At 38.5% G+C, this 19,876-nt stretch overlaps 1 protein-coding gene across 3 annotated transcripts in view; it reads left to right on the top strand.

The window, feature by feature from the left end:
- znf281a (zinc finger protein 281a) overlaps window positions 1-16,271 on the top strand; it is a 98,679-nt gene extending 82,408 nt beyond the window's left edge. For 2 of the 3 annotated variants that reach the window (XM_044099889.1, XM_044099890.1), the window contains 6 exons: window positions 6,083-6,537; window positions 9,285-9,386; window positions 9,636-9,759; window positions 10,805-10,888; window positions 10,989-11,107; window positions 11,199-16,271. In XM_044099889.1, coding sequence (XP_043955824.1) covers window positions 6,127-6,537; window positions 9,285-9,386; window positions 9,636-9,759; window positions 10,805-10,888; window positions 10,989-11,107; window positions 11,199-12,749 — 2,391 coding nt within the window. In that variant the 5' untranslated portion in view covers window positions 6,083-6,126 and the 3' untranslated portion in view covers window positions 12,750-16,271. Of the gene's footprint in view, window positions 1-3,789; window positions 3,935-6,082; window positions 6,538-9,284; window positions 9,387-9,635; window positions 9,760-10,804; window positions 10,889-10,988; window positions 11,108-11,198 lie in introns of those variants that run through there. The other variant, XM_044099886.1, reaches the window with a different exon arrangement.
- Window positions 16,272-19,876: the final 3,605 nt, after the last annotated feature.

Below are 19,876 nucleotides of genomic sequence, written 5' to 3'. Positions count from 1 at the left end.
GAAAATTTTCAGTCTTTTGATGGACAAATCTAGTAGATGCATACAAAACAATTGCAACTGTTGCAGTGGAAGTCATCATAAATGATTTACTTTAGGGGCTAAATATAAGTGAATGTTAAACCTTTCAGGATTTTATTTTTGAAAGACATTGAAAGACACACACATTTTCTTTCCATTTAACAGCTAGGTGCTGTTTGCGTTGGTCTTTAACATAAAATCACAATAATCACAATTTAACATCAGAAAATTTACCTAAGCTCAATTTTTGGACAATTGCTTCATGTTTATGACTACAAAACCCTATTTCCTGTTAATAAATCAGTTTCTCGTCTCTCATCTATTCCTCCCCCACCCACTGCCACCCAGTTTAGTTATCCTGTGGAAGATTTTCTTAACCATTGTTCTCCCCCCAAGGATGATGGTTAAATGCATGAGTGACTCTCCTCCTGACTTGATTTGCCCTCCTTTTAATTACACCACACCTAAAGATTTGCACAGTGGTACATGCAGAGCAGTGTGTGCAAGCTAATGTTTATGAATGCTTAAATACAGCCTCAGTCACTGAAAGAGTAAAGAAGCCGCTTGACTGATTTTGTTCCACATAGATAGTGGTTTTGTTCAGTCCTTTAATTTTGTGTTGAGACCAAATGGAGCTTCTATGGGAGAGAAATTTGTTTGATTTGATTGGATGATATAAATAAAACCTTTAACTCTTGTTGGATAAAGTTTTTGGAGATGCTGGCTTCTATGGCGGCTTTTCTATATTTTTTAGAATATTTTTCTAAGGCTAAGCGTATCACTTTTTCACAGCTTATGTCTCTACCAATCTGTCGTGCAGTATCTTTTTCAGTTTTTACATCACTAATGCTTACTACTTTACTTCTTTGGTAAACATAATTTAATTTTTTTTCTGACTGAGAAAAAAAACACACGAGATTTTTCATCAAACCATACAAATATGGATGCTTTTAAATGATTAGGTGTCTTCTAAAGATAATTTGTTGCACTGGACTTTTATTTATGGGCATCATTTGAAAAACCAAGTATTTGTCCTTCTATTACACATTTAAACATTAAATTGAGTTTAAGAAGCCATGAAATTTGTAGTTCTAATTTGACAAACTGGGAGGGGGAAATCAAAATTCTGAGGTATAAATACTTTTGTAAAGCATCGTATTCTGCTTAGATGAACAACACAGTTAAACAACTTCAGTTAAAAAAAAAAATCCTCAGTCTCATTTGCATAAAAGTTTTAAAAAGAGGCATGATATGACTTTTAGTTCTGTAATGACTTAATCTGATGCAACAGCAAGAAATCCTGTTTGGATTTATTCACACAGTAGTAAAAGACGTTTAATATAATGAATCGTATATGAAGCATTTTTTTCTATATGTAGAAATGGGGATAAAGGAAGAGAGGTGACACCATGTTGGTTGGCTTCTATGGGCCGTTGGAGATTTTTCAAAGATGGATTCTGCTGCTCTTGTTTCAAACTCAAGTCACAGATTGCACCACACTGTAACATTACATCATTATCTTTTGATCAACTCCCATTATTATTTTTCTTTTAGCAGTGGTTTGAGAGGAACAGAAAACTGCACCTTTATCATTAACAAAAGAGCAGGACAGAAAAATGGCTGCTTCACAGAATACAAAGAAGCCGAATGTCATCTATTTCATAAGATCTGATTTTACGGTACTAAATGTTAGATCTGATAATCTTAAATCAGATGACACAATCTATTTTAACACTGAAGGATCTGATGTAAGATTTGATTTAAAAGGCAAAATGAAGAACCTGTCTTGTTCATTTAATTTTCAGATAGTAAATGTTTTCAAGTGTCACACAAGCTGCATTTGTTTTTATCAGAACCCTGTTTAAATCTGACTCTGCTGATGATTTATATGATTTTGAGGCACTGCAGTCAAGTCACTCCTGATATATAAGACGTTAAATGCCTCTTGAATATTTTCAAAGCCAAATTTACTATTTATTCCACCTTTGTTATCAAATATGGATAATTGTAAATCAATCTCTCTTTTTTTTTTTACAGTGAATGATACACTTGGTTAGCCACTAAACTTTGTACAAAAAAGCTATCACTTGGCAAGTAAATATGTTTGTCTTGTGCTCACTTCTCTGCAACCTGCTGAGGGTCTTTTATCTCAGCAGAAGGAGCTGATGCTCAGCGACGATCCCCCTGAGATGTAAGGATTAGAGTGCGGGCAGCCAGGACTGCCATCTGTTAAAAAACCATCAGGCTTTCCCACATAGAGAAATCCAAATTAACATTACACAGGAGATCACAAGATCTTATCCCGTCTTCCTAACTGGAAATATCAGAAAGTAAGGAATATCAGCAATGTTTCTATATTTATACAGCGGTAAATTCAGAAAATAAAATGTATTTAGCATTTAGTGATATAAGTGTTTGCCCTTCTGTGGACAAGCCATGATTCTGAGCTAGGTGCCCATATGGCAAACAAATCAATATCAGTTGATAATGTAGATATACTGGATCTCAACTTGCAAAACAAAATCAATTCCTTCCATTCTACTTTCATGGGTTAGTCCCAACGGTTGTCAACGGAGCAGTGTTACCACAGTTATCTCACACTTTTCAGTGTTCAGGGTGATGCATAGTTTTAGTTTCCTTCCATGCACTGCATTTTGCTTGTAGCCCCCAAAATGATCTGATGTGAGTCCCTCCTTTCACATGTAGACTGTGTTCTCTGCATAGATTCTGACAAAACTGTAGATGGGTATTCTTGTAGCTTTCTTCAGGAAAGTATTTCTTCTTTCCACTCAATCATAAAGGTGATATTTGAAGAATGCATGCTCCAGAGTTACCTTGGGCATTTTGGCTACACTGGGCAAACACACTTTGAAAAATATCATTTTCCTATTTCATTTAATTACTACCCTTCTCACAGAAAAAGCCAAAAAATCTATTAAAAATTGTGATTTTGATCTGATAAAATGTAAAGGAGTCAAGCATGAATGTGGAATAGTTATGTTTTGGGTTGTGCAGGATGAGTTTGTTGAATTGAGAAGAATAGGTTGAAGCCATTCACTGTAAAATCTTGGAAGACAATCTTTTTTTTTTCACCCGGAAAACTTAAGATGGATATTAGATTGGTCTTCCAGTACAATAATGATTGAAACACATACAAAAAGCAGCAAAGAATTGACTAAAGAAGATTTATATTGTACTCTGTGCTTAAATGCTGGAAAGTAAAAATTATGTTTCATATCTTTACCTATAAGAATGTTATAAAACCTTATGGTCTATACTTAACTTTTTAAAAATTATTTACAGAAATCAATTAACTTTCGATGATATTCTAATTTGTAGATGTTTTTAAAAAGCACACAATTCCGAAGAAAACCTTGAAAGACTTTGGTAAAGAAGGATCAATTTGAAATATTGCAAATGTTGAGCTCTTTTGAAGAAAAATGCCCAAAGTTAAGTGATTATGATTCAAGACTTTTATACAGTAATGTAGCTTACTTTTTGAATCAGTATGAAACCTTTGTGTTCAGAAGCAAAGTTTTAAAGGATTTTCCAGATTGATTTTTTTTAGATTTCTTTGTGTCTTTGCAATTTTATAAAGGGATTATTAATATAAAACATAAACAATATAATCTAAGGTTAATGCTAAAATATCAAATGGATTGGTAAAAAAAAAATAACAATAAAAAAAAAAAAAAAAATAGGTGGAACGCCGCAAAATAATGGAGTACAAAAAACGAGAGTGACTTTCGGGTTTTGCTCGGGATGCTCCTGCCTACCGGACCCAGAATGCTCTGCGCGGGCCAAGATGGAAGAAGCCAGCTGCAGCAGGAGAACAATGTTTGGGCTGTAGATATTAAAACGGGGCGGCTGAGGGTGAACTAAGCGGACCACAGCAGCGGGTCATGGTCCTGCACCGGTAAGATAAATATATACCAGTTAATGTTTTGGGCTGCTGCGGTTTATAACTCCATTATTACCGGGACGAGGCAGAGCGCAGCGTTGAGGGGGGTTAGCTGCTGCTAAGTTAGCCGCTCAGTCTGTCGGGACGAGCATCATTGTTCCCCGAGTTTAGTTGGGCCGTTTTGTTTTGGGTCAGTCCTGCTTGTGTCTTTCCATCACTTACAGTCCAGCAAACAGAACCGTTTACATAATAAAGCACAAATGAGAATAAATACATTAACTATAGCTGTACAAGCCGGCTTTCACCCTTCATCATTCTCCAGCTTTCTTAATGGTTTTAACATCTTGCTCTAATTAAACATGTTTAAATTTAACATAAAATTAATAAAATTGCTAGATTTAACTCGAATTAATATCTTAATTTAATTAGGATGCTTTAATTGTAGTTTTATACGTTTCTTGTCGTATTTTAAGGAAGATAAGCGGCTCTTATTGCCCCCCATATTAATTATTGGCATCACAAAGAAGCAGGGCCCCGCAGAACTGCTGAGCCGAAACGGTTAGCTGGGAGCTAATTCACATCCTGCAAGGCTGCTGGTTTATTTTCTGCTGTGTTACGAACTCTCAGCTAATGTGCTGAAATACACCAAAGAAAATAGCAGTTTAATCGAAGTAAAAACTGCATCGTTTGCTTTTCCTTCTTCCAAACTTGTTTTGGAGCAGGCGGTATGACTGCTAATGCTGCAGTAGAGATGAAGGCATTTGAGAGGCAGTCCGACTGAATTATTTTAGGCATTTTAATTTCAGATTATTTTCAATTCAAAGTTGGTGAACTTGTTGGGGGGGAAATCAGATTTTTACCCCTTTTATATTGTATATTATTGTATCACTCTTGTATCCTAAAAGTTGTATCTCTGCTTGTATAAAACCTTCAATTTATAACCATATTTGTTAGAATTATAGCCAGTTTGCATAAGTGTTTATATTATTTACAGTCACTTGCTTAAATAGATTTCCCCTATTCTTTCTGTTAAGAAACTGCAAAGAAATTAGTTAAAAAAGCACAAGTCCAGCACTTTCGTAGGGCAAAATCAGAGCAGACAATACATATTTTTCATTTATTTATGTTTCTTTGGACAAGAGTTTAACCTTCTGCAATCTGTTATTACCTTAATTCAGAATCTTGTCAAATTCTACACAGAGTAAGCATCTTTATACTTAAATGTTGAAAAAACAGATGCAGAAATTACTCATAGCTCGGTTTCTTGCGAATCCATGGAAAGTATTTTAAAACTTTTTTCCCTGTTCAATTTCTAAAAGATTAAAACCTGAATTTCTAGGCTCATGTGCAGGTAAACTAAAATTTCAATAACGGTACCTTGAATGCAATGTATGTTTATAAAAACAATTTTAAGCACTAAACGCATTTGTATCGGCTCTAATTTTCAAAGATTATCTTTTGCTAAATGTCACTTAAGTTTGTAGCTAAGGATAAACTAAAAGGCTGCTGTGTTGCATGATTAACATTTTTACTGTTTACTGTCAGCCATAGAAACATTGTAACAATGATTTATTATCATTATTACATAAGATTGACTTCTGAAAAATCTAAAGTAGCAAATTTCAGTTGAAATATATGCAAATCTTGCATCCACAGATGTGTGTTATAATTGTCATTCAGACTTATTAGTACCTTGCTGTTGCTGCATAAGCTGGTAAACAGTCACTCTAGTGCAGTGTGCGTGTATGTGCACTCTCATTGACAGATAAGCTGGTACAAATAGGATGACTGGATCAGACGGTCGGTACTATCATAAAGATTACCACACAGCGGTCCTGTTGCTCCTCGTCTCGTGTTGCCTGTGGAACGCAGCGGCACTGACTTTTGTTTGGCCACGAAGGCCGGACATAAACACTTTATTGAAGCAGACAGATTTCAGTTCCTCTTCTTCTTCACCTTGTTTTCACAGGATCCAGACGGCCGCTCTTTGTTGACCCACAAAACGTTGATTTAATCTGACTAAGCACCTAGTTGTTAGATCAGAGGCCGTGGCTTTGATTTCTGAAGACCAAGCTTAACTGGTTGTTTGCTGACAGATTGTCTGTCTGAAACATGTTATTGTTGTTATAAACATGAGGTGCTGTTGTCTTTTTTTCCTCACAGGATGAATTTCTGTCCCATAGTCTTCCTGCCCACCAGCCTTCAGCATGAACATCATTCAAGATAAACTAGGGAATGAATTCCTGCGCTCCAACGGCAGCATGGACTCCAACTTTGGAGCCGGCATGATAATGTTCAGCCACCTCCCTCCGGTGGCCAGCTTCACCCGGCTGTCGGCGCACTCCGTCATGCAGGAACTTCCGCCGCAGGACCTGATCCTGAAGAAAGAGCGGGACTCTCCTGACTGCAGCATGGGCGCCCAGGGCGGCCACCAAGGGGGCGCTGCTGCTGCGGTTGGAGACTATGTTCACGCCATGGGTATCAAGCAGGAGAAGCAGTCGGAGCACGATTACCGCCTGCCGCTCTACCCCGGAGGTCTGGGGCGGAGCGGGGAGGTGCTGGAGGTGACCGTCGGTAACCACCAGAAGCTGCTGGTGTGTGACCTCAACATTGGCAACGTGGGTACAGCCGACAGACCAGGAAAATGAAATGGTTTCAGGAACACAAAACACTGCTCTTAAAGTTGTAGCAATTATTTCACATTTCGATTTTCAGTCAGACGAGGCATTAGTCTAATATTTTTGCATATTTTCTGAAATTCTTAATTTGCTGATCAACCCTGCAGCTGGGGATTGTTGGAGATGCTTAGAAAGGCTTAAAAGGTCGTGGTTTTAGCAGAACTGTGCTGCTCAGCTGAATTATTCACAAGGTTCCTTCACGATGAGAAAAGCCTGGGATTCATTGTTTGTATTCTCCAGGTCTGAATAAGTATGGAAACAAAAAATATTAGTATTTCTAGACTTTGTTTCCTATTCCATTGTCTAAATTGTGTTTCCTTCCTTCCCTTTTGTCTCCTTCCTGTTGGGGCTGAGCTGTAAAATCTGTTTCATGATTTGACAAGTTGCACACACGGACGCAGCAACGTCTGCGCCATGTTATGTCAATAATCAGTTTATAATAGCAATGTAACTTCCTGAATTTTAATCTGATAATGACATACCTAAAGACTCCCACCCCTACTGACTTGTGTTTTTTCTTTCTCTTTTCTTTCTGTCCATCTATCCTTCCTCCCTCTCTCCTCTGTTATGTCCTGTCTTCTTTTCTCTTGAGCGTTTCTGAGCTCCTTCTATCTCTTTGTTCATTCATTTGTTCTGTCCTTACAGGATTTCTGCTTCCATCACCTCTTTTGTGACCTTCCTTATCTTTACTTATTTCCTTTGTTCTTACCTTCCAGTTATCATTTTTTTTGTTGGCAGTATATTCAAGCCCTTCCCACTGTAGAGGCATTTACCATAAACTACTAGAATTATTTTAATTTTATATTTTAAAATAAAATGATTTAGCTAATTAATTTGGTGAACTAAAATATCCTTTGTGTGTTTGATGCCTCTCGATCCATAAGCCGCTCAGCGCTCTGGTTGTTCCTAAACCCTGCAAAATGTGTTCACCATAAAATATCGGCCAAATAACAAGAAAATGCGAGACAAACGATTCTTAATCTGGAACAATAAAGGAACATAGATAAATAGTATAATTTGGTTATTAAACTGTTTCCATCTACATCTGTCCTTCACAAAAGCTCTTACAACAGAGATTAGAAAATTTATCCTGACTAAACTGGTTCTTTTAGTAAAACCAGTTAGGAACTGGTTGTTTTCAGACCCGAAATGGAAAAGCTGGAAATGGTGGAAAAGCTCCATTTGAAGCTGTTGCTTAATTTGGGGAAACTAACGAATCATGATCTCAGTCGGGTTGAACAGATACTGAGGCAGTTACAAGTTTCTGTTATTCAAAGGCATTATTATTATTATTCTCATATTTTCATATTTATTTGCATTTAATATGTTATTATAATCTCCGGCTTCAAAGCAGAATTTGTACAGTTTGCATCTGTTTCCCGAAAGGCAGATCTATCTTCTGCATTTTGGAAAAGTTTTTCTTTTTCTTTTAATACTGTACCAGCGTAGACAGACTGATGCATTTCGTCCTGCACCGTAGTTTTCTGCATAAAGTTTGAATAAACAAAATTTAAAAATCTAAAAATAGAAGTTTAAAATAGAGTTTAAATCTTAAAATGGCACCTATTTTAATCAAAATATTTATATTAAACGGACATGTATCTTTCTATTACAGAAGCAGCAACACTGTTCCATATTCTTTTTTTACAAAAAGGTAAAATTTTGTATAATCTTTGTCTCATGACGTCATTCATGTTTTTGGTCCAGTGCAGAAGCTTGTGTGAAACTAACTTATGGAGACATAAATCTCCCGCTGGCTTCAGATGCAAAGCAGTTTCTCTCTGAGCAGAGGGGTGATGTCATCCGGCTGCAGCGTGAATGAGAACTTCTTTGCGAGGACGCAGCTGTCTTGTTTGAGTTTGCACTTCATTTCAGACGTCTTTTGTGCTCATTCAAACAGAAATATACACATCCACACTCTGCTGACAATAGTGAGCCATCAGAGGTCACGAGGCCTGAATATTCAACAGGTTCAATTATTGTCTTTATTTAGTTTTTTTTTTTTTTTTTAGAAGAAGAAGAAGAATTATGTTGATGTGTTTAAACACAATAGATTTGATCTATCAGACAGATGTTCTTCAGCATCGCTGCAAACAAATAATGCTTCTTGGAGAACCGCTTCTGTTCGGAAGACGATATATATTTTGTCCTAAAACTATATCCCATTTTCCAGTTTAATACAAAAGCAAAAAATTGTTGTAATCAGGAAAAAAAACCATTACATTTGTCATTTCTCATGTTTTCCAAGATGATGTTAATTTGGTTGAATTGGTTAAGTCAGACATTGGACTCAGTCTTTGATTTCACTCTGAACTTTTGACTAATTTTTAAGATGAGCAGGTGCAGCAACATTTGTGCTTTCAGCCTCCATATGGTGACAAGGAGCAATGTGAAAGCTGGGCAATATCTGGAGGAAACCTGTCTCCTCCAGATAAAATATTAAGATATGAAAGTTTTTGCCAGAAAATAAATCGACTAGTTATTGTTTTAAATGCCTCAATCAGTTTGCGATGACTCCATCAACCACTCGGGTCACATTTTCCACAATGAGTCTCAAATTGAGTGTTTTGTTTGCCAGAACTACAAATATAGACTTGTTTCCTTAATAGTTTTAGACTGAAGAGCCTCAACCTTCTTTCAAGTGATTTCCTTGCTCTCACGGCCCTCTGCTTTTGTCATCTTCGCAGCTGTCAAATCAGTTGGAAAAAGAGGCCACCGGGAGGAAAGGTCGGAGGTCAAACATTGATGGACATGAGGGTAAACCTAGAAAGAAGAGACGTGAGGCAAAGGTTTGCTTTCTATTTATCCATTTGTCGTCGATCCTGTTTCGTCCTCATTGTTCTTTTTTATTTTTATTGTTTTCTGTCTGTTTAATGATTTTGTGCTGTAGCTTTTTGTCAGCTTAATCCTTTATAAACTAAGCATAAAAACGCAGGGCCTGTTCTGTAAAGTACAAATCAGTCTATAAGTATGAGTTGCAACTAATTAACCTGGGATTTTACCATCTATTTGACCTAATCTGTTTGTCTGTTGTGCAGCATTCAGTAATGGATGCAGACGGTGGCGGTCTGTCTCCAGGAACAAAACCTCACATGTGTGAACACTGCAGTGCATCCTTCAGGAGCTCCTATCATCTGCGCAGACATGTCCTCATCCATACAGGTTAGTGTTTTCAGCTTTCTTCATATTTCGTCCAAGAAATGCCTGCATGAAATTATAGGAATTGTTTTCTCTAACGATTCCATGTTGGAGGCTCAAGCCACTGGGAAGCCGCTACATTTTGTGTTATTATTAAGTTAATAATAACACAAGTTGTTTTGCTGTTTTCATGGCTACAGTTCTAACATAAATTTATAAAAATGTGAAAACTTAATCAAAATCCCAATTTATATGAATAATAATATTTTTAATTTATGACTGGAGTTTTTGGTTTGTTCCACTGCTGGTTTGAAGTAGTCTGTTCCTAAGCTACCATCTCATCAGTTTCATCAGGTAGCTTGTTTGGACTCCATCTAATATTTCTCCTGATTCCAGACCACTATGCTGACATTAGTTATTTAAATGGACAGGATAGCATGTTGTGTGTTGAAAGAAAAATGAAACTCACTGAGAATTCGAATTTTGCTAGATGGGTGGCCTGTCTTACCACTAAGACAGGAAATCTTGAGGTTGTTGCTCAGGATTGTAAAGTATTTTAAAGATCTGGATGTAGATCATTCATTTGCAGCCCTTATTTACTTTTTTCATTCAATCTCATGTTTCCTATGTGTGGGAGTCTTTAGCTTGTCTTTGTGTCATCAGGAAACTGCCAGTTCAGTGAGCTAGAAAATAGATTTCAAGAGTAAGAAAACTCAGAGGTTATTGTCACATTAGATGTCTCTAGTGTTGGTATTTTGTGCTCCTTTTTTACTCAGTTTAACTTCATAAGTAACTAAAGTCATAAATGTATAAAAATGTGAAAACATGATCACGTCTAGGAGCTTTTCTTTTTGGGGGGAAGTTTGCAAATTTGAGTTGCAGTTAAAGTTCAACATAAATAATCAGCAAAATCGGAAATGCAGGTATTATAGTATTAAATGAACCTAAAGGGTTTATGGATAACATATTATGCAACAGATATTAATGCACAACATCTATGGAGAATACGATGGGAACATTGTGGAAATATTGTCGTAACCTTATTGTTCTCTTGTGACTTTTACATAAGGTGAAAGACCCTTCAGATGCAGTCAGTGCAACATGAGTTTCATCCAGAAGTATCTTCTCCAGCGGCACGAGAAAATCCACAGTGGTGAGTAATTAGCAGAGATTATTAGAACACCCGGGGCTCTGGCGTTGCTCAGAGCAGCCAAAGATCATTAACCTTCCCTCACACTTTCCTCCTCCTTCAGGAGAGAAGCCATTTGGCTGTGACCAGTGCAACATGCGGTTCATTCAGAAATACCACATGGAGAGACACAAAAGAACGCACAGCGGAGAAAAGCCATACAGATGTGAGACTTGCCAGCAGGTTGGTGACCCTAATAAAGCCTTGTCTTTGCTGGATATTTAACATGAATTACTGTGGCTAATAAAGGCTACATGGGGTGTTTCTTCTTCAGTATTTTTCTAGAACAGATCGACTTCTTAAGCACAAGAGAACCTGTGGGGAAGCCATTAAAAAGGGATTGGATCCTGGGATGATGGATCTGGGTTTTGTGGACATGGGACAGGGCAGCTATGGAATTACTCAGGGAAATGTTGGGAGCACTGGGAGGAAGAAGGGTAAGTCAAAAAGTTCCACAGTGGGAGGCGAGCGTAAGAAGAAGAAGGGAGACCTGAAGGAGTCGCACGTTCATGGAGTTGTATCTGGAGGTTACAGCATCTACGAATACTCTGTGGAGAGTCCCACTGTGTCTTCTTCTACTGAGCCAGGACCCAGCATGCAACAGGGTCACCAGGATCAAGATCCCAAGATGGCCTTCAAGAAAGCTAACCGGAAGAGCCCGATGAAAGCAGGTCTGGGTCAAGTTAAAGCTGAAATGTTGGAGCAGGGCGACCTTGGCTTGATGCAGTGCAACGAGGCTAAGGTAGAATCCACCAGCAGCAACTACGACGACGCCATGCAGTTCGTTAAGAAGCGGCGGTATCTTCAAGCGACAAACAATGCAACGCCCTCTGGCGCCTCAGTGGCAGGTGGAGGCGGTAGCGACTACGACGTCAGCCTTCATTTGTCCTCTCAGCCGTCCTCTCTACAGGGCGGGATTCCAGGAGTAATGGACAGCGACGGTCCTCTGAATCTGGAGAAGTCGGGGATCACCGATGAGGTGCTGCATAGCCTGCTGGACCTCTACACCCAGAAACCCGACATTCATTTTGACATCGGTGACCAACACGTGCAGCTTAGCCCTGCCTCAGTGGATGGATCCGACGCCAACGCCCCCAGCCCGTCTGGAGACAAAAGCTCAATGATGCATGAATACTCCCGCTTCTTGCTGCAGGCTTTGGAGCGCACCAGCCACAGTGCCGGTTTCCCACTGGGCCCTGGACCTCTTCCTTCCTCAGGACCCTTCACCACTTCCCACGCAGGAAATCCCCTATACGCCGACAAGAACATCTACAGCATGGCCCATATGGAGTGCGGCTTCGTCCAGCCGTTGGCTTTGCCTTCGCTGCCCTCCTCAGTGCCAAAGTCTCACTTTGCGATGCTGAGCTGCTCGTCCCCGCAGCACAGCTTCAACCTGAGCAGTCTGGAGGCTCCCTCACACCAGCAGCTCACCCCTTCTCAGGAGCTCACCGAACAGATGGAGAAACAGCACTCCACCACCCCTCCCTCAACCTACCAGATCAGCCCATCCGACCTGAGTAACCAGAAGGAGCATCCGGCGGTCAAGAGCGACTCTGCGGCCGTCTACCCTCTGGTTTCCTCGCAGGATCTGGCCTCTCTGGACTCCTCAAAGCCTTCCTACCAGATAGAAAACTTCGCCCAGGCCTTTGGCTCTCAGTTTAAATCTGAAGTTCATGGTTTGTCTTACAGCGCTGACTCTGGTGGGGAGGTGGATCACAGGATACGGACGCCTGTGTCGGATTTCTCAGGGTATAGTTTGTTATCTGATGTCAATGAGCCAGTAAGTACAGGTTCCAAAACACCAACAAGCCAAAGCTACAGATGAAACCTGGGAGAACATTCTTCAATGGTTGTTCTTATTTTAATCTTTTCTGCTCCTATTTTATTAATCTTATTTTTGTGACATGTATATTTTATTTACACTGATGCTCTGTCTTTATGCCTATTCCTCTTCATGCAATAAGCCTGCAAGGTATCCTGCAAATGCAATTTGTTTGAAAGAATCCGATATGTCGAGTTTGCGATATACCGTTGATTCGTGTCATAGCGGTGCCGGTAGGTCGGGTCTTTATTTATAAAATTCACATAACCTTTCAAGCATTTTATTTTTAGCAGAAGCAGTGGATCTCCCATCCATTGAGGTAATTCAACTTTGAAATAAGAAATGATGGCAGGGAAACGCCCAGAACTGAAGCGGCAAAAAAGGAAATTATAATAATAAATCAAGTTGTCAAAGGTGTTACTCAGGAAAACGTGGAGGACAGGGAGCTCACTTTTCAGAAGTGCATGTTTGTGATTAAAAAAAAAAAAGTTGTTTCTTACTTTTTATTTCTTACATGTTGAATGAGTGTGACCTAAAATGGACTGCTGCCAGCTCACTTGAACACTGAAAACACTTTCTACTTGGCTATATAGAGATTATGGTACTTTTATGTCAATGTGAAGCTAGTGTTTTCTTCAACCAGGGCCACACACATGGATATCTATATATATTTATAAGAATATATATATATAATATGTAAAAAAGTCTTGTAGGGTTCTGCCATTTGAAGTAGAGGGAAGAATAAGTGCTGGTTACTGGGCTAAATAGTCCTTGTTCTATTTTTGGGGATGTCTTCTTCAGCCAATAGATGTCGCTGTTGGACAGCAGTAGAATGGCCTTTTTTCCCCCCTTTACTGTTCTTGTCATCTTCCTCCTATTTATCTAAAAGTGTGCGATCAGCACTTTGAGCTGCTTTCTCACATTGTTTTAAAGTACCTGATCGAATCAAGAGCTAACACGAGGAATTACCCGAGTCTTTGACAGTTGCTGTTGGGGCGTACGCATGCAGGGGGGTTGGGCTGATTGTGGGGTGGGACGGCATGTCGTTTCCGATGAAGGATGTGGAGAGTCGATGGGTTGGAAATATCTTCTCTTACTTATTGGGGAGGGTTTAGCTTAGGCTTGCGGGTGGGCTTTTTAAAGTGACGTAATATTTAATCGGGATAATGTAAACGTAATTACAACCCCTAGTTTTAGTTGCCTTGATACCAACCTTAGCGGCTTTGGCAGATTTTTATTAACTTTGAGGATAAACGATGTTTATGATCTAATGTTTCTGCAGCCATGTGCTGAATTTTTTAAGTTAGATACTTTGTGCAAACACTATCATCCCTTTTTAGTATATGGGTGCCTATTCCCAAAAAGCAGGAAGAGCGATGTCTAATAAATATATGTAGTGTCTTGCGGACATTTTTGAATTGCCAACATTTTGGTAAGGACAACAATAATTGTGGAAACTTCCGTATGACTAGCTGACCTTAACTGCTGGAAATGATATCTCTGTGCTGCTCTGAACGACTTCTTGAGCCCTTTTGTGCCCCAATAATACAGTTCTGGTCAGAAGTTTACATACATCTTTTTTTTTTTTTTTGGCAGGATTGTCCTGTCAGTTTTCTCACCGTTCCGATTTCAAGTCCAATTTATGATATAATTTAGGACTCCGTTTCCCAAGGCAAGATCTAGAGAAACCAAGAGGTGTTTGAAGTCGTCAACTAGCTTCTGACATGATTCTGGATATTTGACCAGCATTCTTATCAGAAATAGATGAATTGGTTGTCGATCATGGCTCTAAGCCATCGTCCATAATATTTTAAGCAGAGTTTAGGTTAGGAGTCATTCCAGAAGCTTAGTATTGCTTTGTTTTATTATTTTCCAACCAGTTTTGATTTCCTTTTAGAATTATTGTCCCATTATGACAAGTTGTGTCCGAATTTCAAACATCTCGCCCAAACTTTCACATTTTAGATGAAAGGATATTTGTAAGGATGTCTACCAATGCTTAAGTCTGTAGTAAACCGGTATCACTGTTTATAGCAAAGTCAGCTTTTACATCACCATAAACTGACTAAGAAAAAAGCACCAGCTTGTTAAATGAGCGCAAAATCGAGATGAATGACCACAAATTCAGAAAGTTTGTATCAATCCTCCAGACCACTGAGGTCTTCTGGTTCAAGTCTGCTCTGTGTCCCCAGAATCAAACGTGGAGATGCGGCGTTCAGTTTTTATGCTCCTCCAATCTGGAACAAACTTCCAGAAAACTGCAAAACTGCTGAGACACTGAGTTCCTTTAAATCATGGCTGAAAACATACCTAATTGCAGTTGTCTGTGATTAAATAATTAATAATTAATTAACTGGAAAATAGATTTATTCATTTTTTGTAATTAAGTTTTTATTATGTAGATTTCTTCAAAATGGCTTGAACTTTACAGAAAAACTTGACTAGAAGTCAAGATTAGGCTTTCAAACACTTTTTACCAGCTGTTAGTGTGGTTTGCTGCCAGTCTCACTGGTGAATTTCACAAAATGGGTGTGGTAACAAGGAGGGACAAAGCTGAAATTCTTAAAATGTATTTCAAATAATTTGGTTGTTTAACCAATCATCCTAAATGTACATTAAAACTGGGGTAAGAATGGATAAAACAGGCAAACTTTAAACCTTAAGAAAATGCCCCAACTTCAACCCTCACAAAAATGTATTGGGTTTGTCCATTAGAAGTCGGGGTTCTGCCTGAAAATGGGTAACAATTATGTCAATTTAGTGGTCAAAAATCCAGCCAGAAATATTTCAGAAGCATGTTGATGGTCACAGAAAAACTCTGTGGTTCACTGTATCTTTTGTGTTTTCCCGACGCATTTGGAAATTCAGAAATGTGGAATCTAATTGTTAATTTAATTAAATAAATTTCAGAAAGAAAACTACAGTACAGCTTTGCATATTTATGTTTTTAGGATGAAAAGTCTCAAATTATGAGCCTGAAATGTGTGTAGTCAAACTTGTGAACAGAACTGTGTTTTTTCTAAGCAATCGTCAAACATGGCAGTGTCAAATGCAAAGTTATTGTATCAAAAATAGTGCAACGTCATGTTGAGGTAGACATCAATAATTAGCCTCACATATACCTCATTTCACTGCAAACCAGGGACAAAGATGTGGAGGTTTGTATGTAGCAGAAATGCTGTTTAAAATGTCACGTTTTGTACGATTATATTTAAGCAGGTGTGTTTGGGGGGGATTTTTTTGTACGTGACTCTTGTGTGAACCGCCATGACGTGTAGCTGATACCAGCCAGTGTTCAAACCTTTAAGCATCTCTCTGCTTCATTTTCCAATCAGTGTGTCGTTTCTTATTGTTTACAGACAATGTACAAAACACTAAACCCAACTTAATTATGTCATTTTTATTTTACAGTGTTTCATCCCTACAAAGCCAAATTTTGTAGCTGGCGTCTACGAATTTTACATTTCACGGTCTGTTTGATGAACTAAAATGTGACTGAATGGGGACAAAACAATAAAAACTGCTGTTACCATGAAGGTGTTTCTCTGTTATCTGAAGTGTTGATGGGGATTTCTATTGCTTTGCTAATCAGGTCTTGGCATGAGTTTATAGAGACAGTGACAGAAGAGGCAACTGCCACTAGGTGGCGATAATTCTCCTATCGTAGTTGTCAAATTCATTTATTGGGGCCTGCCCATAGCAATGCATAAGGAGAGCAGTCACTGCTCCCGGCATTGGAGCTATTATTTTTATAAGGAATCGGACTTATGATGGCGAAGTAAAAAGCGAAAAACGAGCGAAATTTCCAACTGCCGAAACTCAGAGCATAACTGAAACCAACTGACGCTCCAGTAGAGTGAGAATTTAAGCAGATTTTTGACCCCAAAGCGATTTTGAAATCGCCGTCACGCCCACAAATATCGCCCGATTGGTATCAAACTCGGTCATGACATTGATACGCATGCCTGCTCCGGTAAAATGTGTTCAATATTTCTCTAGCGCTTACGGTTTTCTGTCAAGGTGCTTCAGAGTGAAATCATGCGCCAGGGTAACTGACGCTCTCCCAGATTCACTTCCATGTATTTCTGAAAAGTTTCTGCACTGTTTTTTGTCTCATCACTGCAATTACTGTGAATGAGGTAAAAATATGAATTGCGGTACTATCGGAGACGACAAATAGCCCTCTTATACGCTTCAAACGGTTTTCGAATATGTTTTACGGTTCCTGAACGGCAAAGGTTTGTTCGGAGTGCTTTTTCCATATTAATTGGCAGGGTGTCTCACAAAGATAGAATTTTTTCCCCCCTTTCTGTCTCACACACACGACAGTTAGCAGCTGATCCATTACCATAGCAACGGAACACATGGGGCCAGAGCAGCTGATTCATGGGAAAACTCTCTGGAATGAGCTGGCCTTTAGAACCACCACACATTAATATGATTCTGCATTATCTGTTTGTCTCAAGTTAGGAAACTGCCTTGCACAGCAAGGCAGTTACCAAACTGGATCCTTTAGCCTTTTAGCTTAAATAAGCTATTACAAGTTAATGTAATAGCTTACATTAACTTTTAATGTAAGCATTACAATAATGTAATGTAATAGCACAGTAATGTAATGCACTGTCTTGCTGTGCAAGACAGTGCATTTGCATTAACCTTTTAGCTTAAATAAGCTATTAGCTATTTCTCTTACTTATATTAAAAATAAACCTTTTTATTGAAAAAAAAATATTTTTCTTTATGTATATAATTTTTTTGGTTTTTTCAAAGCTGAACATCAGCTGAAGCATACACGCTGGAAAATGTCAATATCTGATTGGTTGACACATACCATCTTGTATCTAAGCCTGTGTCCTAAGGTGCAGAGTTTGCCAATCGGCTGTGATAACAGGCGGGTTTGTGTTGCCTCATGTCATACACATGGAAAATGTCAATCACTGATTGGTTGACACATACCATCTTGTATCTATGCCTGTGACATAAGGTGAAGAAGTTGCCAGCCAGCTGTGATGTTTGCATTTTTTAAAATCGTTGCTATGCAAAGCTGACTGGTCAGCAGCAGGATACGTCATAGAAGCGGGAAAAGCACCATCTCTGATTGGCTGCCACGTACTACCAAGTCGTGGAAGCTTCTGGAACTTTCTGCTTCCGAGTCTGCTTCGGTCAAGGTAAGAAGTGTTTGTGCTCTCTCCATAAAATATGCTATTTCAATATTTCATTTGATTACAGTATTATTATAACTGCTTAGACTTAATGTGTTCTTTGAGAAATGTGCTCAATTTTAAAAGTTTGACTGCTGTGGAATATTTTGTTGTGGCTCTGATAGCATACCTGATAGCTTGATGGAACAGGATTTTTGTAGATTTAGCCAATTTATTCCTAGCCGTCATGATATATGATATAGTTCCCCAAGTGCATCTTCCGTCCCTTACCAGTCGCAAGTTGCTCTCTATAACAGGTTAATGTGTGATTCGGTTCGGCTCGAGTGTAGTATGGTCTGAAGCGCAGCACCTGCAGTCATTTCTCTATTGATTTTTAGCGTGACTCAGCAACGGAGAACATCGCGGTTCTGGTTCTGATGGACTAAACAAACTTAGTTATTTTATTTTAGCTTGTTGTGATGTAAAAAAGTTTCTGCTTATTGGGGATACTTGTTAAATATTATCCGAAAGCAATGTCAAATCTTTTTGTCTCCATTGTTAGTAATGGAAAACAACCATTGTAATCCTATTTCTTCCTTTTAAGTTGCTTTAACAAGCTACAAGAACTGCTTTTTTTTCTATCTTGAGATATGAGGTTCAAAATACAGTGACGTTTTGATCACTGTAACAAACATTTCTCCGTTCTTTTACTTTTAATAATTAAAAATGGTGTCTCACACAGATGAGAGCCAGGCAGCAAGTCTGTGTTCAGCAGGAAGGCATGCAGCTGCTGAAAGAGGTGGTGGGAAACGATTCGTACCGCATCAATACAAGTATCATGACAACCACACACCTCTGCCTGTCCGTGAGATCATCCAGCAAGCTGAAGTCCTCATAGACTATTACCCAGGAGGTGTCCTATGACCTGCTGGGGAGCAACTGCAGCACTTGGTGACCCTTCTATGCTACGGGGAAGGGTCACATTAGATTATAGTTTCAAATATGTTTTCATGTGTGTATAGTTACAAAAGTTTTATATTTATAACAAGTGGCTCATCATGGCAAAGCCATAATGTTTCACTTGTGATAGTAAATCTGTCGGGCCTCACCTTGACACTCAGGCAACAACCCTGAGTGCCACATGTGACCACATGTAAATTAAAAAAAATTTTATTGCAGAGGCATCAGATTCTCAAATTTATTGTTTTCTTTAAATGTTGTAATTTTAGTTCATTGTAAACTTTACCTGTAAAATCCTTGTAGAAATCTTTAACACGTGTTCAATATATATTTAAACTGTGATCTGTTGTGTGTGTGGGTTATTCAATTAAAATTTTTTCTTTGTCTCTATTATGAAGTAAATGTTAATGAACTGCCTTCCTGCAGTTCATTAACATTGAACAGTTCAATGCAGGGCTCATTAGAACTAATGAGCAAACCAGTGCAATAGCATTAACCTATGACCTAATGATAATAAATAGGACTACAAAAACGCCATATCTGTAGTTCTAACACTAATATGATTCTGCATTATCTGCTTCTCTCAAGTTAACAGTCGTTAGCATTAGCCTTTTAGTTTAAATAAGCTATTACCCATTTTTCAGACTAACTAGCCATGTTTAGTATACTTAATGGAGTAAGTAAATGAGAGTAAAAATTCTAATGATACCCCACATGCTACTGAAAGTATTTATGCTTATATTAGCATATTTGCTCATTTTTTTTAGCTAATACACTTACTTTATCATACTGAATGTTGCATGTCCAGCTTACTTAACATTCTTGTGATTCTCCACATGCTATTGATTACATTGGAGCTTTCTTTAGCATTGATGCAAATTTTTAGCATCAGAACGCTGGGTCCAAAACGACGGGCACACTTTGGCAGGCCCCAGTTAAATTTCTTCAGGAATTTTCTAGTTGCTTCTTACAACCCAAAATTCTAAAGTAGTTCTCTATAATTATTGCAAGTTATATTTCGGACTTTGC

Source organism: Gambusia affinis, linkage group LG19 (genome assembly GCF_019740435.1).
Source record: "Gambusia affinis linkage group LG19, SWU_Gaff_1.0, whole genome shotgun sequence".
Classification (NCBI taxonomy): Eukaryota; Metazoa; Chordata; class Actinopteri; order Cyprinodontiformes; family Poeciliidae; genus Gambusia; species Gambusia affinis.
The sequence above is the reverse complement of the archived record's forward strand: the minus strand, read 5'-3'. Positions and strand labels throughout refer to the sequence as shown.